The sequence below is a fragment of the Hippopotamus amphibius genome, chromosome 7, assembly GCF_030028045.1.
Source record: "Hippopotamus amphibius kiboko isolate mHipAmp2 chromosome 7, mHipAmp2.hap2, whole genome shotgun sequence".
In the NCBI taxonomy this organism is placed as follows: Eukaryota; Metazoa; Chordata; class Mammalia; order Artiodactyla; family Hippopotamidae; genus Hippopotamus; species Hippopotamus amphibius.
Genome location: NC_080192.1, coordinates 25710203 through 25737900, shown reverse-complemented (window position 1 = coordinate 25737900; position 27698 = coordinate 25710203). Strand labels below are relative to the sequence as shown.

The following is a 27698-nucleotide window of genomic DNA, read 5'->3' as shown; positions in this document are numbered from 1 at the left end:
TCTAATCTTATAATATTCACTTATTGCTCATTATTTATCATGTAATCTGCTGGAAATTTTATATGGAATAGAATTTTTCAATTAAAATTTACTTACGCCTTAAGTTTTCTAAGTCTAATAGAAATATTTGTTTTTTGAAACTTCTGTGAATAGTATTTAACATAAACATATTTTAAGAAATACTAATGGACACGAGCAAAAGGACACATGATCAAAAGAGACCTTACCTTGAAACATCACCATTAGTCTGCATTTCTTGATGAAATTCACACAAAGAGGTATCACCATTGCTTAAGCTTTCAATCATAGACATTTCATTACTATTTTGAGAAAGGTCTTTAGTTTTTCCAAGGTTTGCTAATGATGTAACCACACTGGCCAATGTACTTAAATCTCCCTGGCATGGGTCAGCCTTTAAAAAAAAAAAAAAAATTAAAATTCTGCAAATTGATATCAGTAAACTTTTAAATCTGAAATATCTAATTCTAGCATATGAAATGCCAAAAGAAAAGTACTATAAGATAAATGAAATCTAGAAAGTAAAATCAAAGAGCTCTGAGCTTTTAGAAACTTTTAGAAAGTTTAAAAATATCAGGTACATTTCCTGGGAAATGTTTATACAAAAGTTACTTTAAACTAAAAACTACACTTAATGGCTAATCTATCCACATAACAGTTGCTTTCTCTGTAAAAGGATATTAAATTAGATGATCTTTCAAGTCCTTTTTAGCATTAAAATTCTGATATTATGGTAATTTCCAAAACATTATATAAACTTTAAAGTTGTACAGGATAAAATTAATGTTTTATTAATGAAAAGAGAAAAAAAAAAAAGGAAAGTGGAATACTGAACAGACTTCTAGGATGCCAACTTTTACCAGCCACTATGTTAAATGCGTTTAACATCAGGCACTGTGTAGCTGGAAAGTCTCTTTACATATTTAAGATACTGGGCTCTTGCTTTACATTGCATGTTTTCCTATTTGTCTTCAGTTTTTACTTTTGTTAATGTATTTTTTAAATGCATGAATTAGCTATAATTCTTTTATGAAAAAACTTTCCTGAACTCTTTGTACAGGAAAGGCAGGTAGGTGCTTGATTTTTCTTCCTTTTATTTATCAATTTTTAGAGCAATGAATCAATGCCCTACCAACCTCTCATGATAGAAGATGAATTCTGAGTATCATTTTAAATTAACAGATTTTTATGTATTTTGTGTGCTTCAATTCATTAGTCATTCTTTTATAAATGCTCAAATTATTCCACCCTAACCTAATGAAAGGCCCTTCAGTTGCCTTCTATGGCCTATTGACAGGGTCATAGATATTTAAAATTTTTTCATTATACCTTTATGGTTTTTAGTGTTATGTTTTTAGTGTTCTTAATTGTAAGAGGATACATACGTTTCCTTGAATTGCATTTCTTATATGAATTCTTTAGTTTATGTGAAATTGATTTCAGAGAATAAGTAGATAAATATTTTTTGTGCTCTCCCCAATTAATGGTCCCGGAATCATTTACTGAGTAATCCACCAGATTACTGAGTTTCTTAATGATTGCTGCTTATATTTTGTATTTTACTTAATCCTCACAACCCTGTGAAATAGGAATCATCAGCCCTTTATTATTGATAACAAGAATTACCCATCGTCACTCCAGCAGTAAGTAGTGGAGGCAGGATGGGAAGTTAGATTGGTCTGATGGGAAAGACTGTGCTCCTAACCACTGCTCCAGCCTTCTTATATGAATATGAGTAAAAGGAGTTAACATTTTTAGGTGTTTTAATTTCCAACTAAAACTTAAACACATATATTATCTTGCATTTCATAGCATGTCTTTCTAACTAGATTTTAATGTGGAAAGATTTCACATTGTAACGACAGTTTTGGGACTATTAGTCAGAAACTAACCACACGACTGTTATTACAATTTAATATAAAGATATATAAAAAAGAACTGTCTAGGCAAATAGTAATTTTTCAACAAAACTTAGTTCTCTTCCCTTCCTAAAGGAGTTAATATGTCAATGAAATTGTAACTACCATTCTAAGCATAAATCATGTCAATAAGGCTAAGTGAAATCTTGTATGTAATTCCAAAATATATTGTAAGATACCAAATCTCCTTGATTAATAACAACATGCTAAAGCCCAGTCTGTAAGGTAGACACTGTTATTATCTCTTATTTTACAGCTGAGGAAAGAAACTGAGGCACTAAGAGGTAAAACAACTTGCCCAAGGTTATGTATGCAGCTAGTAAGTGGCAGATGAAATCTGATTCCAGCACACAAGTATTAAGAGTGCCTTAAAGTATCAAGCAACAAATAACACAAATCTGGCCATATAGAGAATGAATAATCTTACAGGGCATATGAAACCATATCACATTATAGGATGAGAGAAACACTAGTCATAGGCTCTCTGAAATCTGTCTTCAGAAAAAATGTTTGCTTTCAGTTCTTATAAGGAGTTTTTGAACACTACAGAAACTCTACATGCTCCATCTGAATAAGCAAATCTTTTTTTCTTTCAGATGCCTTGCTCAATGAAGAGCTGCTCCAACTCTCTAAGAGAACCCAGATGACTTGGATACATAATATGAGAGCTCATGCAACCCTATTCCTACTCTTGACTCAAGTCAATGTTTTGAGTGAGATGCGCTAGCAATTTCTCTTCACCTGAAACATTTTAAGTATTTTAACACTATAAAATCTGTAGGAAAGGGAGTCCAATTCAAGGATGGAAGATGCCTTAGAGGACTGGGGCGGGGAGGGTGGGGGGGACTCAAGGGGGGGGGAGTCAAGGAAGGGAGGGAATACAGGGATATGTGTATAAAAACAGATGATTGAACTTGGTGTACCCCCCAAAAAAATAATAAAAAAAAAAAACAAAAAAAAAACACAGATGATTGAACTTGGTGTACCCCCCCAAAAATAATAAATAAATAAATAAAATTTAAAAAAAATCTGTAGGAGAACACAAAAGGAATACAAAGAAGTTTATACTAATTACACATTTCTACTTCTGAGGACTTTTATTTCAAGATGAAAGAAACCTGGAAGACTTTCAAATGTTTGTCATTTTCATGTTGAAGCTACAATTGTTCTAGTGGAATAATAAGCATTTCTAACGATAAAGTTAATTTGTATATCAGCGCTTGCAAAATGAAGGCTGCTCCAGTGACCTGGCCCACTTCACAAACCTAAACCTAAGTCACTTTGCACCTAAAGGAAACACCTGTCAAGGAAACCTATCATATACCAGTCACAGTCTCCAGCTCCAGCAAGCTCACCTTACCCTAGACAATAGGACCCCAAAGATTCACAAGAGAATCCTCAACCTCTGGCCAATTAAGCCCTGTTTCCTCGTTGCTGCTTCAAATGATCTATAAAACTTACTCTTGCCTAAAATTCCTCTGGAAGAGTGTTCTACTGCTTGTGAGCACTGTAATCTGCTGATCCATGGATTGTTTTCCCTTAAATAAGGGACATCAAACTCATTACTAAAATCTTTTAGTTTTGTCATTTGACATTACCAAATAGTTGATGATAATTTATGTTTAAAAAAAAAAGCAACTTGTAACGGAATATTTAAGACCAAATCAATTGGCCAAATTGATAGAGTAAAAAAGGAAAAAAATTTAAAAGCTTAAAATGTTTTAAGCTTTAAATTAGTTGTACTAAACACACCTTATCTGGTGTCATCAGCACAGTTGACTCAGTTTTTATTCCAGACTGATGAATATTCACAAACATTCCTGAATCTAATAGTCCTGCTGACCTGTAACAAATAAGTACAAACTTTAGCCTTAGTTTCACTGGGAAGAAAAACAAATGACCAGCTACTTAACATATGTGTTTTTTGGTTGTTTTTACTATACCTTGCAGTTTCACTATCTGTTACAAAAGTTGGAGTTGCAGCTAATGGGCTTCGAAGGTCTTTTCGAATGTAGATTTTTTCTGTTGAAGCAGCACAGTTGGAAGATTTTTCTCTTGATACTTCAATGGGTTTTCTTTCACACTGAACAGCTACAAAAAGTTGTCAAACTTGTATCACAATGCAGAATTTATAAGCAATTACAAATGTAAACTTTAGGTCAGCAATGCTGCTAATGGGAGACATGGTTACAATAACTGAACTGCAAAGATAACCATCAATCTTTAGAAATTATTTGCAAATTTAACAAAGTTGCTTCAGAATAGTAAAATTGGCCAATGTGCATCTCTTATTCACTTTTCTCTCCCTGCCCCAGCTGTGGTAGGTATGTAGAACAACTCCTATTTTTTTTAAAGTTCACTGTCAAAAAGAAAACCTGAAGTTAGGAGTCCTTTACTTACCTATATAAGAGTATTAAAAAAGGAAGTAATATTTAACCAACTGAAAACAATACTAATAGAGAACTACAAAAAGACCCAAGTTAAATCTTTTCTCAGTTAAGAGCAGGGAGATTTTTGAGAAGCAAACCAATTGCTTAGTCTTCATTTATAAAACAGAGGTAATATATTTCATTTACTTTATAGCAATTTTATTTCATGATACTTAGGAGATAGTATACTGTAGTTGTTAAATGTACATTTTCTGAGGAAAACAAAACTGTCAAGTTTCAAGTCCAAGTTCTGCCACTTATTGGTTGTGTGACCTTGGGCAAGTTACTAAATTTCCTCCCTTTCCTCAAATGTAAAATGGATGACAGCAGTATCTACTGAGAATTTCACTGTGAAAACATATAAGCTAATTCATAAGCTATACACAGAGTAAAGCATAATGAGAATTCAATCAATACTATTGTCGTTACCTTATTAATCATTTTAATATTGATAGTTTAATCATAAACTTGTATCAAGCTAGTTGTTTTTTTTTAATTATTATTACCATGTTCAAACTAAAAATACATGCCTGGCATATAGGCACAATAAAGATTTGTTGAATGTATAAAAAATACATACATATTCACATATTTCTATGTTTTTTGTTGGAAAACTTTACATTAAAAACCATATAAATTTGACATATTTTAATGTGTTTATTTTAACACACTTTGAAGAGTTTGCCTGAATTCTTTAAAGTATTCTCTCCTTTAAAGCTAATACATACAGTCTTGTTTCATTCCAAACGCAATACATCTTTGTAACCTGCAGTATTGACAGCGATTTCGATGGTGTTTATTAATAATACAGTCCTTTGATCCTCGACATGAATAAACTAAATTTTTTCGGATACTTCTTTTAAAAAATCCTTTGCAGCCTTCACAAGTTACTGCTCCATAATGACGCCCTAGAGACAAAATGTTTAAGAAAACACAAAAGTCACATATTTCAGAACTGAAATGAAATAAGCCCATTTCTTCCCTTTACACATGAGATGAAACTGAGATTTCTGAGTTTATGACATAAAAAAATTTTTTTAGGAATTACCTAACAGGGACTGCCACAAACCTATTCTCTGATAAAATATATTACAATAATAGTTTTTAAATTTTGTAAAGTAACCTTAACAATGGCATGGAAAATATGGGAAGCAGAAGAAACAAAATCACCCATAACCCCATGACATAAAAACTATTTTCACTTCTGAGATCACTTACAAATTATAGTTCTGTTATACACTATATAAAGTTATTTTATTCTAAAAACTATGTTCCAAAAAAAAGGATATAATGTCAGTATTTGAAATCTAATAATCCTTCCTCATTGTGAGTTCTACTTTTTAAATTTCTGGAGAAATCTGTTACACTTTGATAAGCCTATCATTTCACAAACCATCTCTCTGGCACAACAACTATTAACAAATTGAACACACTCTGGGAAAAACTCTAGTGGAGAGTTTTTTAAATGAAGCTATGGAAAAAATAAAACAGATTAAAGAAAACAAGCTGGGCCTTTAAACTTATCCCACTGGCACTTGTGAATATATATGAACAAATATGGGTGTGTATTTCTGGCATGAAGGAACAATGACCAGAAATAAAATTGCATAACCCTAAGTACTAGAAATAGGCTTGTATAAATGCCTGCTCAGCTATGCAGAGCATTACATAAAGGTTAACCAGAGCTTTTCCATGTTAATAATCTATTACTCTGTATTCCTGGAATGAGGATAGGGCTCAATAGGTAGATTAACACTCTAATGTTACATGTTATTAAGGATCACAACTAATTTTTAAGCAATTCCTTTGACAAAACTGGTTTCACATTCAGAAAAATTTCCACATGTTCAGTTTACTTTCAAAAAGTGAAACTATCTTTCATAACTCTTTGAAATATGCATTTTATGTCATTACAAGATCACATTAAACTGCATTGAAATAAAAAAACCTTTAGGAGAATAAAAAGCTTTGGAGAAAAATCAGGTACATTTCATAGGATACAAATATGAATCATAAAAACAACATGCTCCTTTACTTTTCTTTTTACTTTCAGTAGAAGACACATGGTAGTGAGGTAGTTATTTTAGCAACACAACACATATAGGAGGTTATTTTTAATGTTACCTGATGCTTTGTCTCCACATACTACGCAAAGATCAAAAACCTTATTTGGTCCTTGTTCTGAAGAAGAATTGTCTGTTAAGAGCTAAAGAAAAACCCCACCAAACAAACAAACAAAAAATTTGTTGTTATTTAATAATACTCTCATGTAAAAAATTAAAAGAACATTCAATCTTATTTTTTGCTTTCTTTTTTGTAAGTTATTCTGAAACTTTGAACTCTATTATGATGTATGCATCAATTAAACTATCCTTAATTTTCTTTACATACAGATTAAAATTTTAATGTTATAAAAAGCAGACAGAAATAATACCTTATTAATTTGTTCCATAACAATTTGCTCCATAACAATTTCATTAAACAGAGTCTCAAATACACAAATACATGAGTATTTTTTACTGCATATCACCCATTACGTACTTATTATTCACAGGGGACACACCAAATTACTGCAGCAGTTATCTGCCCTATCATGACATTTGTCTTTGAATAACTCAGAACATTTCCACATGGAATGACATGGCTAAAATAAGCTATAACAGCATAAAAAGATAAATCTAAATTTTTTAAATAGAAAAGGAGTTATAAAGAAAAAAAATCTGTTGAAGCATTTACTTATAACTATGGAACATGACTGATGTACAAAGGTATAAACTTTTCATTGAGCTGTCTACGATTTGGTTTAAGTGTAAAGGTTGAGAGCATGGACTCTGGAGTCTGTTAATGACATCAAGTTAGTGGGAACTAGGTGGGCTAGCTTTGGGAAAATTATTAAATCTCTTTAAATTATATTAAGAGCTCATCACTAGGTACAGCTACTATAACACTGGCAAAGAAATACTAGTTTCTTCTTTTAGGTTTATCCTTCAATCTTTTAGTCATTTTCTTTCAATCTTCTGAAATGTGAACAAATTAAATTCAAGCCAAAAAACGTGACATTTAGTAAACATCTTCCCCTGCTCTAAAAGAGCCCACAAAATAATCCTCTACTTTGACTCTTTTTCTTCTCTTAAGGGTGTGAATGCCTTCAGGAATAATTCTGATTTTAAAAACCTTAAACAGTCATTAAAATAGCTGTCCTAGGAAATTCCCTGGCAGTCCAGTGGTTATGACTCTGCACTCTCACTGTCAAGGGCACACGTTCGATCCCTGGGTGGGGGATCCTGCAAGTTGAGTGGCGTGGCCAAAAAAAGAAAAAATAAAATAAAATAGCAGTCCCTTACTATGTTATAGTGGCATCATTTCTTCTTATATCACCATAAAAATCAGTCTTCAATGAAAACTTAAAAAACAAACAATTTCTGGTATTAGATGTCCTTTGAAAGCATCTATGACAAGAATCACTCTTTTCTTTAATAGCATATCTATTGCAAATGGTGCTAATCTTTTATCTGCTATTATTCCTAAGGGTGGAAGAGACACTGAGAGGTTAACAGGCTTGCCCACATCCCATCTTAGGTCACCAGACCAGAAATCAGATCTTCTTGGTCCAGGAGAATTCCATCCTATACTTGTTTCTCTTTCATTGCTTTTAGAGATAATCCATAAGTAGGCAAAGTCCCAACACTCTCTTGATTTTTTAAAGAGAGAAATTCTTTTGAAAAAGAGTAACTTTAGAGTGGAGAAATCTGATTTACACCTCTTCAGCCAGGTGATGTCACCACTCATAAAACATGATGAGAATAAGTACCCTTGATATGATACGATAAGAATGGTACTTAACCTCTGCGATCCTCCTCCCCAAAACCCACAACTCCAGCCTAACCATGAAAAAAAAAAAATCAAAGTCCCACAATGGGGCAGCCTATAATATACCTGACCAGTAAACCTCAAAACTGTCAGTCACCAAATACAAGGAAAGTCTAAGAAACTGTCACAGCTAAAAGGAGTCTAAGGAAACATGACAAATGTAATATGGTATCCTGGAACAAAAAAGGATATTAGGTAAAAATCAGCTATGGATTTCAGTTAATGCATAAATACTACTAGTTCATTAACTATAATAAATCTATCACACTAATGTAGAATGTTAATAATATGAGAAACTCTGTGTTGGGAGATTATATGGGAACTCTCTATACTAAATGCTCAACATTTCTTTTTTTTTTTCATCTTTATTAGAGTCTAATTGCTTTACAGTATTGTGTTAGTTTCTGCTGTACAACAAAGTGAATCAGCTATATGTATACATATATCCCCATAACCCCTCCCTCTTGAGCCTCCCTCCCACCCTCCCTATCCCACCCCTTTAGGTCTTCACAAAGCATTGAGCTGATCTCCCTGTGCTCTGCAGCAGCTTCCCACTAGCTATCTGTTTTACATTTGGTAGTGTGTATATGTCAATGCTACTCTCTCACTACGTCCCAGCTTCCCCTTCCCCTCCGTGTCAAGTCCATTCTCTACGTCTACATCTCTATTCCTGCCCTGCCACTAGGTTCATCAGTACCGTTTTTCTAGATTCCATATATATGCATTAATGATCAATATTTCTGTAAATACAAAACTGTTCTCAAAAAAAATCAAGTCTGTTAATTAAAAAAAAGAAATTAAGGTATGGATAATGTTATACATTTTTAGTGACTTCTGTCTTTCTGATAAATTAACTTTATATATCCTATCCATTTCTACCTTAGCTGTTTCTAAAAATATAAATTATGTAATTGGAAGAAAAACAGAATCTATCAGGATATATAGGCATAATTTTATATCTTATGAATTTGGAGTTTTTCAATCCTAAAAGGGATTTTCTTTGATCAGTTTTTCATCGCAAAATACAGAACCCAATTTTAAGTGGGCACTCCCCCTCAAAGTCTCTGGTGGCAAACATAAGGGTTCATTGTATTTGTATTCAAGCATAGCAACCAGTGGTAAAAACAGCTACATAACCAGAGGTGTGAAGTGTATAAAAGCCCTAACTGGGATAGAATGCTTGCTATATCAATGAAGATGTAGATGACAAAAAAGAAGCAAAAGTGACAAAGCTGGCAGCTCTAATATCGACTTCTTGATTTGGCAGCTGCTTGCTCAAGGCACAGGCATACTGGTCTTGGAAACCTGCTACAGAATTCTGTAGATGCTCCTGATTTGGAAGTTTCCTAACTGTGCACAAGCAGAAGGTCACTTAGAAGCAAGTTCTGAAGCATGCTCCAGTAGTTATTCTTGGAAACCTGACCTACAAGTGTTTGTTGAGCCTTTCTAACGGTTCTTTGAGCTCTCTACATTCTTTGATAAATCCCTTCCTGCTCAAACTAGTCAGAATGGCCCTCACTGTATGCCACTAAAAACCCATCAAAATACACAGGTATGAGGATGTTTAAGGAAAAGTATAGGGGACCATCGGAGAGGGCAGCACATAATTTATGCAAGATTTTTTCCTACTGAACATGCAGGACATAAAGTCTTAATGTCAGGACTTACACGTATGATATGCTTTTTATTGTTTTCAAGGGTAGGATAAAAAGAAACTCTAGTTATTTACCTGGAGGTGTTGTGCAGACAAATCAGGAGTTGTAAAAAATAACTGGTTGACACCTGCTGCATCTGGGGTTGTGAGGAAGACTTTTCCTGGAGTAGAATCTGGCCTGGCCAGAATGACTTTGCTTGGAGTAGAGCCATCGTGATTTGTCAGAAAGAACTGCTTGCCTTGGGTATTATGATCAAGTGCTGTCACAATCTGGATTTTCTGGCCAGTTTGCTGCTCTGTAACAATCTAACACAATCATGTCATTAGTAATCAAGTCAATTTAACCTTTTTTCTTCTCTAAGCACAATTTTCTCACACCTTCAGACAAAGCTAGACTAGAAAAGCATACCATTACGTACATACGTTCAATATAATACATATACACCGTTTAATCTAGCAATTCCTCTCCGACATCCTATCCTACAGAAATAGACAAATGTGCAAATAAATAAAGTTACAATAGTAAGAGCACTTGGACCTCACTATTTTGATTCCTTCCCTTCCCCTCCTTTTCACCTTTCATTTATACAAACATATATTGGGTGTGTTCTATTTGCCAATCACTGTTTGTTCTGAGTCCCTGGATACAGCAACAAACAAAACAAATTTTTATTCTCATAAAGCTTTTATTTTAGTGAGAAAAGGCAGATAAAAATCAAACAAGCAAATAATATTGTCAAGTGGTATTAAGTGCTATAAAGTAAAATAAAGCAGAGTAAGGTGAGAGTATATTGATGGAATGAGAATGATGAGGAAATGACATTTTTGCACAGACCTGAGTGAAGTAGCAGACCAAGGCTTAGGACTAGCTAGGGGAAGTGCATCCCCGGTAGAGGAAGAAGCCTGTGGGGCAGGAAGAGTGTGTTTGACATGTCTAAGGCAAGAGCACACCAAGAGAGCTGTATGCATGAAACAGAATGGGAGACAGAGATTTATGGCAGGAGGTACGATCTGAGAGACAAAAGGAGCCAGACTGGATAGGGTTTTGTAGGCCATATAATGTCTAATTTCCTACTGGATGACATGGAGATCCACTGAAGGGTTTACAAAACAGAGAAGTGGCAGGATCTCTTGCAAAGATGATCATTCTAGATTTAGTGTGAAAACCAGACTATGAATACTCAAGAACAGAATTAAGGGAAACCAGACAGAATGCTATTACACAGATACTGGCAGCACTTGGGTATTGTATATGGGCAGAGATATAGGCTGAGATCAGGGTAGTTGCCATGCTAGTGGTGAAAAACTATCAAACTTGAGGTATTTTATGAAGGGATAGGTGAAAAGATATGCTGATGGACTGGATATGGAATATGAGGAAAGAAGAGTCAAGGATGACTTGAAATTCTGGCCTGACCAACTGGGAAGACAGAATTGCCATCTACTGAGATGGAGTAGTCTGGGAAAGAGCAAGTTCATGAATAAAAAGAACAGCCTAGCCTTGATGGTTTTTGTTGTTGCTGAGCAAATATTTTACAGAATAAACTCATTAAGCCAATTAAATTCCTTGATTCAATTTTAAAATGGCAAAGTTGATTTGTTTCCAAATTTTTTCTATTTTTCTAAAATTATTTTCATCAAGACTACTTTCTATGCAAAATTTACAGCAAACTTCTGAATCACTAATTAGTTATTGTCTAGAGCAGACTGTACTGATTGCAGCTGCTGCCAATTTGAGTTTCCTTTATTGATGATTATTTCTATCACATTCTATTTTTCTGGCTGCAGTTTTAACTGTTGTCAATTTTATTTTGCACAGGTTATTTCTACCAAGTCTAGTCTCCATCCTCCTCCCTAACAATTTCTGCAATTTTCAATGATACCTATAAGACGTGACTTTGAATCAGTTCATCTGTAATTTTACCATGTAAAGTTTTTGCTGTAAATTTTATTTTAGAATACTTCTATCAGAAATATTCATTGTAAACTGAACAAAAATCTAATGGCTCACACATTTCTTAGAGACGAGCATCAGGTGCATGCAGGGTCTAACTGTATTTGGGTTGAAACACTGCTTAGATGGGTAAAAAGTATGTTTACTGCAACATATTATAATGGGAAACTGAAGCAATCCAAGTGGTCTTCAATAAAGAACAGTAAATAGATTATGGAGATAGTTCTCAGGTCTCAAGATCCTTTTACACACCAAAAAAAAAGAAAAAGAAGAAGAAAAAAAATATCACTGAGAGCCCAAAGCGCTTTTGTTTATGTAGGTTATATCTATTCATATATTTACCATACTAGAAATTCAAATAGAAAATTTTTAAAATATTTATTAATTCATTTAAAAATAATTCATTAAATGCTAACATACATAACATTTAATGAAAAATAGGTATATTTTCCAAACAAAAGAAAATTTAGTGGGGACAGTGGCACTGATTTGCATTTTTGCAAACTGCTTTAATATCTGGCTTAATAGAAGCTGGATTCTCATACCTACCTGTGCACTCACTGTGGTGCAATATGTTGTTTTGGTTAAAATATACAAAGAAAATCTAGCCTTACATTTATTGGATAAAAGGGGGAAGAATATCTTAACTGCTTCTTCAAACTGTGTAAGTTGTTCTTTAATATGACATCAAAACTTGACAAGTGATAGCTTGTAAGAGATTAGATGCAATGTGGAATCTGAAACTATATTAAAATCCATTGGTCCATCCTGCAATGTGACTCCTTTACTCATGAGTGATTTTGTAACATCGCCCATTGGTCATTTCGGAATGAGTTCAATGAGTTATGTGCACCTTTTAAATGTTGACATATTTCATCATATAACATCATGTGACATGTAGTCTCTGGAAAATTATACCATACTTGTGAGAGAATGATAGTGAAAAGGCAAATACTGTGATATTTATTATTATGAGAATGGTTTTGACCTTGCTGACTCTCTGAGAGAGTTCCTAGATGATACTTCGAAAACTTTTGGATTATGGTACCTCTTACTAGGACATATTGTTTAAAAAAATGAAGATCTGTCTATTAACATGGATGTCCTTCTACTGGTCCATTAAATCTCAGATTTTGCACCCTCCAGAAACATTCCTAGGCTAGATCCTCACACCCCACCACAAACTATTCATTAGTTGTTTTTCTTCTGTACTCCCATAACACCCTATAAAATTATCTATCATAGCACTTACCATATCCTATTCTGATTGTTCAATTATTCGACTATCTCTCACTAGATAAAAGCAAACTTAAAGTCAAGGGTATCTTTTATCTCGGTACCACCAAAATCTAGCATATACTACATTTGGTATAAGTAAGTTTGGTGAAGCAGTGAATGAACGGTAAACTAGACATACCTCTCCCATCTGTTGTTCAATAATTTGATGTGCAATTTCTTCTATGGTTGCCATGATTTAATTGCCAAAGTGTCCTGCCAAAAGTAAAAAGATGCTTTTTTACAATTATATCCATAAAACATATTTACTGAAGAATTTACAAATGAAATTATATGATAGCTAGGATTTACTTCAAAATAATCCAGTTGTGTGGGTGGGGGTGGGAAGGAATAAATGAAACAAGATTGGCCATGTGCTGACAATTATTGAAGACTGCTGAAGTTTACACAAGTGTTCATGAAACCACTCTGCTTTTAGCAATTTTGAAAATGTCTACTAAAAAAAACAAAACAAAACTATTTAATACCAAACAATTTCACTTTTGAAAGATACTGAAGCCTAAACCGCAGACCTCTGATACAGATTAGGAGTAGTTTATTAAGTAAATAAGAGCAACCCAGTCTGGAAACAAACGTATCACTGTAGCCATTTAACACATCTTTTAATTTAGTATATTGTAAAAGCTGACAAGATAATTGCATTCATTCAGAAGACCAGAAGATTTCTCTAGAATTTTGTGATTGTTCTTCATTGTTCTTCTTATATGTTAAGGTTAACTGAATTTTAATGTAAAACTGTCTTCAAATGGATTTGAGAGCCAGTAAGATTAACGGGTTGACTTTGGCTTTTGCTTTTTCTCTGAATCAGGTAGTCAAGAATACAAAAATTATTACTGACTTTATCATATTATATACTAACATAAATTCACTAATATCCTGTAATTATAATTAATATTAATTGCCAAATTGTCTGAATTATTTTTCTTTCAATTACTTTTAAAACCTTAAATGCTTCAATTACTTGTTCTAAAAGCAATATACAATATTTACTCAACTATCTCACACTAGACTGAAAAGTAGCGCCCTCAACCTCTCTGGAACCAACCAAGGTCTGTGTGCTCTGTGTCCATGATGACAGTGGCGGTCCTCCCAAACTCTGACCCATCTTCGGGGGTCATTCTTCCCTTTTCGTGAAGGATAACACATGTTCAAAACTGAATAGCTCTATTGGCTCATCCAGTAGAGTCCCGTAAGTCCAATAGCCTTCATTCATTTCATCCCATCTCTGTCCCCTTCAGTCCAAGCTGGCAACATCTCTGCTGGCATGAAATTCTCAAAAATCTTATTGCCTCCCCTGCAATTCATTGGGGTCCAAGCCATCAGACAAGAGAGTCCTGTACAAATCTCTTCCGGAGAACTCTATTTCTATTCCTGGCTTGTGTTGTATGTAGATCTCAAGGACACTGCTAATGTTGTAGTCTTCTCAACAAGGCCACTTATTTTCTCCCACAAGAAAAACTCTTCAAGATTCATTTAAGCCAGTTACACAATAGTTATTTTTAATGACTTTCATTGTCATTCATTCATTTCTGTTCCAATTTCATTACTCACTGAAGAATTGACACTGATTGCTGTCCTTTTCCTGCCATTCTCCCAATTTCTTGATTCCAAAGTCCAGTAACATTCACCCAATTGCTACTTTAATATTGTGCTGCCAGATTGCTCTAACATATACATTTAATATTATTTTAGCTCAATATTCTTCAAAGCCCTTCCTTTAACTATAGGACTTGAGGTGTTGTTACACCTTACATTCTAGCCATATGCACTACTTGTAATTCCTTGAATTTACCATGTTGCTTCACATTTCTGTGTCTTTGCTAATGGCTTCTCTCTTTACCATGAATGTCATGGAATCACTAGATCAACACGTTTGTTTTTCAAAACGAAATTTAACTCAAAAAACTGAGGGAAAATAAGCATTTTTTACATATTGTTATGTCTAAATTTTTATAATCTTTCTAGAAAGTAATTTGCCAATGTCTATCAAGAGCCTTAAAAATGTCTGTACTCATTAATCCAATAATTCATTCAATATTCTTCCATTCAACAAACACTTGCTGAGTGCTTACTATGAGCCAGGCATTTTTCTAAATGTTAGGAATTCAGCAGGGAGTATTAAAACAAACTTCCCCTTGTAAAATTTATATTTTGGTGGGGTGAAACAGAAAACAAATAAAATATACAATATCAATGAATGGTAAAATGATAAAATGGAGAAAAACAGTGAAGGTACTAGTGACAGAAAATGCTGAGGGCAGAGTGTGCAATTTTTAATATGAGGTCAGAGATGGCCTTACTGAGAAGGTGGCATTGTGGCAAAGACAAAAATTTGTGCAAAAAAAAAAAATTCTCTTTAAAATCATGTATAAGAAAAATGTTTAACGATGAAGGAAAAATTGCTTATGACGTACTAAGTGCAAAAAGCAAGAATCAAAATTATATTTACAACTGATTTTAACAGTGCAAAACACGCAAGGACCAAAAACAAACATTCTCAAATGTTAATAACGACTTTTCTAAATGGAGATTTATGGGCAACTTTTTTTCTTTTTTATGCTTTTTGAATGGGTATCTACTGTAATCAGAAAAGCAAACATTCCTTCATCTGCAGCCCACTGTATCTTGTGACCATTTATCTTCTAAAGCATCCTGATGTTATCTGTATAGATGATAGAAGACTTCTAAGGAAAAAGAACGATGTGGTTTTTCAATGGACTAATTTTTTCAATGAACCTCTACTGCTTAACAGTGCCTAGTACGTATTTGTATCTGAACTGGGAAAGTATTTACTGAAACATACTTCTAACGCACTGTGAGACTACAGGACCTGACAGTGAACAAGACAGAAACAATTTCTGCCCCATGGAGCTTCTATTTTAGTGAGAAAACAGATTTTTTAAAATTACCACATACTAAATGCTACGAAGTGAATTAGGAAGGAGTGATATACAGAGAAAAATAGAGAAATACAGGAGGGGGTTTATACAGGTAGTAGAGTGTCCTAGACCTCAAGTCAATAAATCAGACTTCTGATCCCATTTTTACTTTTTACCAAATGTTTAACTACATATCAGTCACTTAACTTGAGGCTCAATTTGCTCATAAATGAAGTGGATTCAATAAAATCTAACTTAAAAATTCTGTTTAAGTGAAAATATCTATATGAGGTACTCCCTGAAAGTTAGCTGAATAAACAAAGTGATCAATAAATAAGCAATATGTCAGAAGAACCACCACATTGGAGAGGAAAGGTCTGAGAAAACCTTATAGAAGAGACATTTGAGTTAGGCACTGAAGGGTAAGTATTTTTACCAACCTGAGGGACAAAACAAAACAAAAAAAAACATGAGGATGCTGCCTTTACTATTCTAGAGCTCATCAACATACAGAAGACATAAAGTCTTACATTTTTGGCTCTGATTCTTTGTTCACATTTACCTCAATCTCATTTCTACATATTTTCCCCACAGGAAAAAAGTATACTGTCAGTGATGCCATCATTCTTCCATTCAGATTCAAAATTTTAAGTCTGTGTTCTTTGATTATATCAGATACAGTTCATTTTTCTTCCTCCACCAGTCCCACCTTCAACCAACTGTAGGCTGTTGTCATCCAAAGCACTATTTTGCAAACTCCGTTGTGAGCCACTTATGGATGGGGAAATATAGTAGGTCAGAATTTTTCTTAAAAAAATTTAGAATAGAAAACACTGCATCAGGTATGGTGCAGGTAAGAGTCTTGTGAAGACTTATTTCAACTTAATCTGTGTGTGCTGAGTCATGATGCAAAACGTATTTTTCTATGGGGCAGTCAATAAAAGCTTGAAAATATGATGTAAAACGATTATTTTTTTTCCTGGGGGGGAGGGTCAAACATCTCTTTGAAAATCTGATGGAAATTAAAGTTTCCCTTACTGCAAAACAAGTTCATGTTCATTCACACTACAAATGATGCTATATGCTGAATTTCAAGGGGTTCATAAAATCTCCTGGGGCCAGTCCAAGGCCTTCAAGTTAAGAATTGTTTGGGTATAATTTCTGCTACTGCCAGAATTGACTTTCCTGGGTGAATATTTAATTTACACAACTTTGTGTATATGAAAAACCCCTAGAAGGCAAGAATCATCTTTGTGTCAGCACCTCTGACAAACCACAAGATCTCGGATGCTTAGAGAACTGAAACACGGCCTTATTTTCCTGTGTCAGAAGTATCAGTGCCTCTTCAATGGTCAAAGAATAAAGTTTCAGCCCTTCTCCTGGTATTTTTTTCAGTAATTACTAAGCCCCTATAACATGCCTGCCACTGCAGACACAAAGGTGCATCCCTTTATAGTCTGACTTCCTCTTCTTCTCATTTTATCTCCTACCAGTCCCAGAGGGGCCTCTGTTCTTGGACAACTGGATTGTTTTTTATTCCCCAGTATACAACTCCAAACTCCTCCTCCCTCATTTAAATGTCCCCACCTTTAACACTCAGTTCTAGTTTTTGTTTGTTTTTATTCCAATCTTTCTAGATAGATACAGCATTTATCATGTATACTAAGGTTGTTAACTAGAAATCATGAACAAACTTCTGTTTACTTCTAATATTGTGTGCAAAATTTTATGTGAAGGTGCGTTTTTCTAGAGACAGTCCATGGCTTTCATAAAAGATTTCAAGAGGTTGCAGAGGGTCCTATATGACTCAAAAAAAATACATGATTGTATATACTATTAATCCTTTTTTATATGCGGTTTCTTTTTTCTTTTCTATTCCCCAAGAGTAGGAATTACATTCTTTATGCAGCAGACACACAAAGAATAGATATTTTTGGAACGTTTGCTGCTCTTGATTTCCTAAAAAAAGACTGAAATGTCCCCACAAAGAACGATGAAATTACACTTTATGCCGTTCACTTTTTATAGGAATAGAAATCTCCCTCTTAGATCTACCAAACTGACATACGAGCAAAATCTAAAACCAATCTGTGTATCAACCAACCACAAAGCAGACACTGTTCAAAAACCCTCTAAGTCGAAGGCCTGTTTACAAGTTCAGGAGGCACAGGACCCCTCAAGGCCTTAATGCCAAGTCTTTCTGCTTTTCCGTTCCAGCTATTATTATTAATTTTTTTTTACACAGCTAACCTATTCAGTGAAAGATACGAGACAACCTGGCAACATGTCGTTGATAAAACTGTATCTGCAGGAACTGGAGGCAGAGTTTCTTAACAAAAGAACTACTAGAAGCTTGGACATGCCCGCTGCGGTGAGGACCCTCGGCGGTTCCACTTTTTTCCTCAAAAGATACAGGTCCAAAGGCAGCGGCCACTCCCGCCCCATCGGTCGTGAAAGCCGAGAGCCTGTTCCCGCCCAACATGTGTAAAGCTATACAGAGGCTCGCGGCCTCTCCCGCATCCCGCTGGCGCTCGCGCTCACACGGCGGCCCGGACCCCGCGGCGGCGGCGGCGGCGGGCGGCTCCTTGAGGCGACAGAAGCGGCGGCGGCGCCGAGACGGAAGCTTTTCCTGTAGGTGAAAGGTCAGAGGCGCCGCGGGAGAGGCTGCCGCGCGCGCCGAGCCGCTCGCGGACTCCCTCTCGCGCCCGCCGCCCCAGCCCCTCTCCGGGCTCCCGGCCCCGCGCCCGGCTTCGGCCTCGGCCTCTCTCGGAGCCCCGCGCCCTCGGCCCCGCCGCTCCGGCCGCTCTCTACGCTCCCAGGCCGCCGCGACACTGCCGGAGGCCGGGCTCTGCTGGCCGGAGCCGCAGGCTGTTGGGGACACTGGGGGCGCGTCTGTTGGAGGAAGGGACCTCCCCACGCCCCAAGCCCCCCGCCACTACAGCTGCTTTTCTCCTCACCCGTCCCTTCTTACCGGCGCTTCTCTGCCGAGCTACGTCCTGCGCCGGGCGCAGACCGGACAGTCCCGCTGCGGCGGCGGCGGCTGCTGGGTGGGGGCGGGGTGTGGGGGGGGACTCCGGGAAGAGACAGGTTAGGGAAAGCAGCAGTGCGGGAGGGTTAAAAAAGTATGGGCAGGGACCTTGCTGGGTTTGTGTATTTGGGGGGGGGGGTCAGAGTTCGTGACCCCTCCCTCTGCTCCTCAGTGCGCGCTCCCGTCCGCGCCTGCGCACCAGTGGAGTGGAGAGGCGGCAAGAGGAGGCTGTGACGTTCCCTGGAGGGAGGGATGAGAGAACCCAGCCTCTGGAAGTCGACTGCCCCCTATCAGATAGGAGGGAGACTGCCCCACCAGAGCTGCGCGTCTCTATCCGGTATTTTGAAAAGCCACGTGCACTTAGCATCCTGAGTGCAAAAGGTGGTCGCCAAGATAGATAACCTGATCAGTTTTAGGCGGTCCAGTTTCTAATTTGTGGGCTCTGTTACAGCCTTTTACCTTAGACTAAACGGTTTACTAGAGGACTAACAAAACTGAGTAGATCCCAATAAAATATTTTAAACTACCTTAAATAAAACAAGCTGGGGCATGGTCCTGTATCGTATCGACTGACTGACTTACCGACTCTTGTGAGTAAAATGGCTAAATAGAGCTGGAGTATAATCACTTAGAGGGAAAGCTTCCGAAGACTGGCTTTAGTCCGTTTCGTTCAGCGGTGTGTTCCCAAGCTTGTAGGACAGTGCCTAACGGTCAATAAAGACCTGAGAAATGAGGTGCTGACGGAACATCACATTCTGTTAGTGGCCCCTGAGGCACCGAGGTGTGACAGCAAGAGCTGCCCTGTGTGCAAAGCACCATCTGGGTTTGGACTTTAAGAGAAGGGGTCCTCAAAATGTCTTTTGGTTCTTTTTTTTTTTTTGTATGAATTTATTTTATTGGCTGTGTTGGGTCTTTTTTTGCTGTGCGCGGGCTTTCTTTTTAGTTGCGGTGAGTGGGGGCTACTCTTCGTTGTGGTGTGTGGGCTCCTCATTGCCGTGGCTTCCCTTGTTGCGGAGCATGGGCTCTAGGCACATGGGCTTCAGTAGTTGCAGCACTTGGGCTCAACAGTTGTGGCTCACGGGCTCTAAAGCACAGGCTCAGTAGTTATGGTGCACGGGCTTAGTTGCTCAGCGTTATGTGGGATCTTCCCGGAGCAGGGATCGAACCTGTGTCCCCTGCATTGGCAGGCGGATTCTCAACCACTGCGCCACCTAGGAAGCCCAAATGTCTTTTAGTTTTGATCGGCATTAGAAAAGCAGTCACAGATTCAGGCCAGAAACCCAAGTCAGGAAAAACAAAGGTGCACTGGTAAGAACAACTCCTCTGTCATTTGCCTCTGAAACTAGGCAGCTGGACAAAGAAAAGGGACACACAGAAACCCCTAACAAGTGAAAATATGCTTTATGCCTCATTCTCTAGAAGTCTCCCTCTTCCTTTTGTATCATTTGTTGTGTTTGGTGGTTTTAAGGCAGCCCCTCCTCCATCCACCCAAATTTGGGATCAAGTCGTTAAGTTTGGCCCAAAGGTAATGAAGTATACTATAGGTCCAGTGGAAAAAGGCAATCTGAGACCTTTCCTCTATTTTCAGTGCCTAATACGCATGCCTATAGTGATGCTTGGGTTTATCATACAATTAATTCACTTAAGTACAATAAATTGACTTATTAAAATTTGGAAGTAGAAGCCATTTGGGGAGTATCTTCTGTGGGTGAAAAAGAACTTCCTCTAATTATGATTCAGGAAAACAGGTCAGTGTGGTTCATTTTTAATGTGTGACTATAAACAATCATGGTTTAAAACACATCATCACACCGAAAGAAAATTTAGTAAATTTATTTTGTATAAATATAACACATATTAACATTATTTACAGTGCTAATATTTTATTTATAAAGGACCTGTATGTCTATATGGACAATAAGATACAAACTATATTATCACTTTAAGTAAAAAGTTTCTATAAATTTATGTCATTTTACAAAAAACAGTATTTCAAGATTGGTTCTTAATGTGCTATCACCAACTCATATAAAAGAACGCCCTGCCCACCCCCAAAGAGGGACCTTGATACTGTGGCTTTTTGAAAATTTTCTACTATCTTTATCTGAAAACAAAAATCCTACTAGAAAATTTCCATTAGAAAATAACATTAGAAGTGACACAGGCTCCCGAATGATATTTGTGTATTAGGGGCATGAGAGAGAGAGAGAGAGAGAGAGAGAGAGAGAGATCCATTGAATTAATTTAATTCACCAAACAAATACTGAGTGTCCAGTGCATGCAAGGCACACTCTGCCAGGTGCTAAGGAGGAATCTCAAATGAACAAGACACAGTTGCTGTTCTCAAGGCCAGAATGTGATAAGCACCATAAGAAAGTTTGTTTAGGAGCTAAAGGCTATGGAAGCACAGAGGAAGGAGAGACTAGATCTAATCTGGAGGAACAGGGAGTGAAGAACTAGGATCAGCTGTTACAGAGAAGTCTTAGATAAACAGGCAGAAATGGAGGTGGGGGAAAGGATGCAGAAAAACAAAATGGTGTGTACATAGAAAGGTTGAGTTGGGGTTAGCTGCAATGTATGATACCTGAGGAAAAGTGTTCCACACCAAGAAACTCAGAAGCCAATGAAGGTTGTAAACAGCAGGGATGAAACTAGATTAGAACTATGGTTTACATGATGGCTCTGGTAGTGTTTAAAATGGGATCATGCAAAGAAGGCACTGGAATTAGAAGAAAAGTTATGCCAATCACTGGGAAGAGGTAACAAGGCCTTGAGCTGGGGCAGATGCAATAACAGAAAGGCAATGAAGATGGAAAGGATACAAAAGCAATGGTAGAGGGTCCTGTTGAGACTTGGAGGCCGATTCTGGAGCCTAGAATGGTGTTTTTCCATTGCAGAAGACACAGATTTGAATGAAAAGAAATTGAGTTGAGTTTTATGCATGTGAAGTTTAAAATGCTTAAGATGTCGATGTCCAGCAAGGACTTGCAAACATGGCCTGCGGTGGTGGAAAGGATGGTGGCAAGAGCAGGACTAGGAGCTGAATTATAATGAGGGCACTTTGAGCTTGAGATGACAAGAATCCTGCTCTTACTTTCTTCCGCAAATGTTTTCACTTAAAAGACACAGGATAGGTATTTTGTGAGAAACTGATATATTAGATAGAGTATCTGTCTTCAAGGAGTGTGTGGTGTAATAAGAAAAACAGGATTTATCTGTCTGGAACTCCCAGTGATGATATTTGACTAAAATGGATCTCAAATTTCAAAACCTGAGTACAATGAAAGTACACTCTAAGACATATCAACATATGCTGTGATAACATTTATATTTTAACTAAATTATGAAATAGCAGGCTTTCTCTATTTCTGGATATATTCTACCAACCAAATATAAAATATACCTTTGGCTAACAAAACTATACTTTAAAGCTGTCTTCTTTACTTAGTTGTTTCATTACAGCTTTATATTAAACAAAGGTTGCTCTGATGATCTCATTTTAAGAAATGCCACTATATACTCAAAGAATCAAAGTTTTAGTTAAACAAGAATTAAGTATCTTGGGCAAAGGACAATAGGATACTGGCTACACTAGGGAACAGGGGAAAAGAGGTTGGAGAGAGGTTCAGAAATATGGGATGATGCCAAAGATACCCTCTCTTATTCTCCTAGACTCTGGTGGGTCCTCTACATTTACAGCTGCCACAGATAAAGGAGGAACACTGGTTGGAGACAAGCACTAAGGCCAGCCTTCCCCTAGTTTGACCTGGCATCTCATTTAGGTTTCTTTCAGCATCCTTTTGGGCTTAACTTTATAACTGCTCTTCTTTCTCCTCCTTATGAATAAAAGGAGATACGTGAAAAGGATTTGATGGAAGCACATGATTCAGTGTAATAAATACAGTATTCTTGGGATCTAAGTACTATTTATGCATTCTCCTCATTTACAGAATGCATCCAATATCATTTTTTTTGCTAAAATGTTAGCTATCGAGAGAGGATTTTTTAAAGCAGCTTTACAACAAAATGTATATAATTAGGTTTCTCCTTTGACACTGAATGAGCAAGGTTAAATAGCTGATCAGCTTCAGTGAAGTTATGAAGGATTGATAAAGCGGAAAGGGAACGTAATACTATTCCACATTTAAAACATCTTGGGGGGGGTAATCTGATAGCTTACTCAAGGCTCTATATTTTATATTTTTCGAAGCCCTCCATGGAGCTAAACCAATAGCTAGCATAATCATTCATGAGTTTCACATGTAATTAGGAGAATTACTTTAAGTTTGTACAGTGTTTCTTGTATTTAAATATTTAACTGGTTCTTGATTCGGCCAACTGTTGACAGAATAGCCTAGGCTGATAATTTTTAGATTCTGATTAAAGCAAACCTTGTAGTCAGAAGGTTGAGAGCTCAAGAGGAGGAGGGAGGAGCTCCGGTAACTTGTTCTGCAAAATGCTAGTCCCAATGAAGCAGAAGGAAACACTTCATAAGGCATAATCTTGGTCTCCAAAAAGGTCACACTAAAAACTGCAGGGATTTTAACATGGAAGCCTTGTTTATGTTATCTTGGTTAAAATTAATGACCTGCAAAGAAGTGTTAATTTACCTACAGGGACAGAAAGATTTGGGAGACAGCATGTGAAGTTCCAAGAGGATTTAAAATGATTCCACAGCAAGCATTAGCCAGAAAACTACAGCAGCCAACTCTAGATCTAGTAGAGACCCTGGTGCTGCAACAAACATTCTGAAGGCACTCAGTAATTCTCTTGGCAATCATAAATAAAATATTGAATTAGGAAATCCTTTATATGAAAACAGAATGGAAATTTCTTGTGCCCTTTAATGAAATACTCTGGATAATCTTGCCTTTTAAGATAATTTATATTTAGTTTAAGTTCAGTCAATAAATGTATATTAAGAACATTAGGAATGACTTTAATCATAGTGTTAATTTCATTTTACTTCTGCTAAAATCAATTTTATGTACGAGGTAGTCAAAAATTATCCACACTCTGGCTGTAGAATTTAACTAACTTCTAGAAAAGACAAATACATCATTTTTTGACATAATCTCCTTGCTTTTCAATATACTTTGTCCATCTGTCAATAAACTTTCATATTCCCTCATTAAAAAATGTTTTAGGCTGAGCTGTAAGCCATGAATGCACCACTGTCTTCACTTCTTCATCAGAAGTGAATCTTCGTCCTTGTAGGGCTGCTTTCAGGGGACCAAACAGGTGAAAGTCTGATGGAGCAAGATCAGGACTATAGGGAGGATGCTTTAACACCTCAAAATGAAGTTTTTGCAGAGTGTCAACAATGTGGGCAGAAGTCTGCAGACATGCATCGTCATGCAAGATCACAACGCCCTTGGATAGCAGTCCTCTGCGTTTAATCTGAAGTTTAGGCTTCAGCTCTTCGATAAGCATCTCACTGTAATGAGCACTGTTGATTACTGAACTTTTTCTTCATGATGTTCCAATACTGGCCCTTGAGAATTCCAGAAAACAGAATCATTTCACATGTACGCTCAATGTTATCATCTGCCGTGAACAGGCGTCCAGCTCCTTCTTGATGGCTAACGCTTGTGCGACCTTCCTTGAACATCTCTATCCATTCATACACACTTCTTCGTGACAAAACACTTTCTCCATACTGTGCACAAAGTCTTTGATAAATAACAGCACCAAGTACACCCTCAGACCACAAAAAACAAATCACTGCACACTGCTCTTCTTTCATGCAAATCACAAGTGGGGCATCCATTTTTGCTCCCAGCACAGTTACAAATGAACTGATGGAACACATTCACACCTGCACAGCAGTGACTGGGGAGACAGGAGCCTTGAACGGAAAGCGCTAAGACAGTGTGGCCAACAGAAGTTTTACTATAACTGGAGTGAGGATAATTTCTGGCTCACTCTCGTATAAAGTAGTTCATATGTGAACCAAAATTAGGAATATAAACACTTCCTAATGAGGTATGCTGACAGTTGGTTAAAGAAAAATATCCTTTTTTAATTACAAGAGAGGATGTAACACAAAGCAGTATTAAAAAACCTTTAAAAAATGATTACTATACAATTTCCGCTAATACTGGCTTCGAATTTGTGTTTTCGATATGGTAATTCCAGTTCATTTTAAAAATCACAATATTATAGAAAATGTCACATTCTTTTCAGATACAAATACCACCACTGACTTGAGCTCAGAACACTTACAATAGCAAGGGACATTATGTAACATACTGCTTGCCATATTTTGCTTTTTTAAGAAATAATACATTTATGTTTGTGTTGAAATGGTAGTTTTTTAAAAAAGATCAGACTTAATGTAAAGGCAATACAGTTGATTATTTGTGTTCCTCTGCAAATGAAAACATCCGTCTTTTTACTCATAGTTAAATTGAATGAAAATTCAGATTTTATCCTTTTGCTATAATTCCTAATGATATAACATTGTCTCATGCCAAAAGAGATACATAACAGCAGAAATACTTAGATAATTTACTGGAATTTCATTTCACAGTTACTGAGGTAGAAATTGGCCATTTGTTTTTCCATTAAAAGATACAAAAATTCGGGGCTTCCTAGGTGGTGCAGTGGTTAAGAATCCGCCTGCCAATGCAGAGTACATGGGTTTGATCCCTGCTCCAGGAAGATCCCACATGCCACGGAGCAACTAAGCCCGTGTGCCAAAAAAAAAAAAGATACAAAAATTCATCTAAATTTATTAATTTAAAGACATGCATTTTTCATCAGTTGTTATATAATCATAATTTCCAAACCAAACACTGCATGGAAATTTGCTCCTTGATGTGTGTTTTTTATTTACAAAGACTTACCACTGGTGAGAATGTTACAAAATAACATTGTAAAACACATTGGGAAAACAGTATGGACTGTGTAAAAAACAGCTAATACAGTATTAAGTTTTCTGGTTTCTAAAGAAAAGGTACTTTAGAATTCAGTGTGAGTCTCAGAAATACCTCTGACTATTAAGTAAACATCAAAATTTTAATAAATAACATACATGAAAAATAAACATTTAAAAAAAATTACCTCATACCTAACAAAATACATTTCTTTGATGAAGATTTTGGTTGGATTTATCTTTACAGTGTTCACTTATATAAAATTTTTGTACTGCATTTACTCTGTTCTGATGAAATTCCACCCTTCTGGAATTACACAAGAGATGAAACAAATACAGCTACAAAATTGTGCCTTCTTGAAATGCTTCTATCCACCTATAAGAGAAATTTGTTAAATTTTAAAATGCAGTCAAGCAATATATGTTAAGACAAGACAGACAACAGCTGTGCCTGTGGATCCAGTTACCCTAACAGCACATTTAAGATCTTTCCTATAGCAAACGAGAATTCTGTATGCATGGAACTACCCTTTATTTGGTAATCTGGACCAAAATTTGGCCTGAAAAGTGCATCTCTTCTTGCTTTCTTTATTTTTTTTGGCTGCACTATGCAGCTTGTGGGTTCTTAGCTCCCCGAACAGGGATCAAACCAAGGCTCCGGCAGTGAAAGCACCGAGTCCTAACTACTGGACCGCCAGGGAATTCCCCGTGCATCACTTATTTCTAGGAAGCATGAGGAAGGAGCCATTTCATGTAAAAGCTCTATGAGGTCCTAATGGTCCCATTACATTGATTTTGGAAGTAGATATCTGCAAAGGCCTTTATTTCAACCCCCTGTCTACCTTTAGGAACACTAGCTCTGTCACTGTCTCCTCATCTCTTAATTCTACTGACCAGAGACTCCTTGGGCATCCTTAGTCCAGACCTGTTCTAATATTTTCAATGAAAGGGAATCTAGCACCTAGTAGTCTACTCTCAGCTGATCTAAAGTTTGCATGCAATATAAAAATGTCTCAGTTTCACAGAAGTCTTTCTAAAACTCTTTGTCTCAAAAGTTTTACATGACAATATACACAGCTACAATTATTCAGAAGACACTTGGAGGTAGTTTCTTTGTTCCTCACCAGTAGTGTGTAATTGCTTCTAAACTTACCATGAAAGTTTGAAATCATTCAGTGTAATTAGTAAGAGCAGCCTATAGCAGATTTATCTCACATTTTAAACATGGAGTTAAAAAAAATTAAATTTAATTAAATTTATGGCATATAAGTTATACTATAATAAAAAGGCTTTTTAAAAGTCAAAACTTTCCATTAAAATTAACATATTTTTAAAAATATTCTATAATGTGCAAACACAGCAACACATGATATTAAGAACCTCAAAGAGAAATTTATTAAGTAGCTTGTATTAAATGTAAATAAGTAAGCTGATTCCCTTCCCCATCTACATTCAACTCTGTCTTGAAGAGATTTCTATCTTGTTGACTTAACAATATAAGCAAAAGATATATATTCAAAAGTTTATCAGCTTGATGATGAATACATGTAAAAATAATGAGAAATATAATATCTAACAAAATTTCAGAGCAATTACTAATTTATCCAAGTATTTTATAAAGAAAAAATAGCTGTCATAATTTAAAAATATTCTTCAGTACCCAGAAGTAATTCTTTGGAGTAACAGCTACATGTGGTTGGATATCCTAACATAGACTGAAAAAAAAGGCTTATAGAGTATTTGTAACATAGTACCTTGTTATTATTGTTCAGAA

The 27698-nt window shown here is 36.3% G+C and overlaps 2 protein-coding genes across 6 annotated transcripts in view; both read right to left on the bottom strand.

The window, feature by feature from the left end:
* NR2C1 (nuclear receptor subfamily 2 group C member 1) overlaps positions 1–19231 on the bottom strand; it is a 42846-nt gene extending 23615 nt beyond the window's left edge. For all 3 annotated transcript variants that reach the window (XM_057742280.1, XM_057742282.1, XM_057742281.1), the window contains exons 1-8: positions 18991–19231; positions 13262–13335; positions 9966–10196; positions 6491–6572; positions 5095–5274; positions 3881–4028; positions 3690–3780; positions 228–412 (exon numbers count right to left, since the gene is read on the bottom strand). In XM_057742280.1, the coding sequence (XP_057598263.1) occupies positions 228–412; positions 3690–3780; positions 3881–4028; positions 5095–5274; positions 6491–6572; positions 9966–10196; positions 13262–13315 (971 nt within the window). In that variant the 5' untranslated portion in view covers positions 13316–13335; positions 18991–19231. The remainder of the gene's footprint in view (positions 1–227; positions 413–3689; positions 3781–3880; positions 4029–5094; positions 5275–6490; positions 6573–9965; positions 10197–13261; positions 13336–18990) is intronic.
* A 1720-nt stretch (positions 19232–20951) lies between these two features.
* The window catches only part of FGD6 (FYVE, RhoGEF and PH domain containing 6), a 110172-nt gene continuing 103425 nt past the window's right edge, over positions 20952–27698 (bottom strand). For 2 of the 3 annotated variants that reach the window (XM_057742296.1, XM_057742297.1), the window contains exon 21: positions 20952–26300. In XM_057742296.1, coding sequence (XP_057598279.1) covers positions 26264–26300 — 37 coding nt within the window. In that variant the 3' untranslated portion in view covers positions 20952–26263. The remainder of the gene's footprint in view (positions 26301–27698) is intronic. The other variant, XR_009054753.1, reaches the window with a different exon arrangement.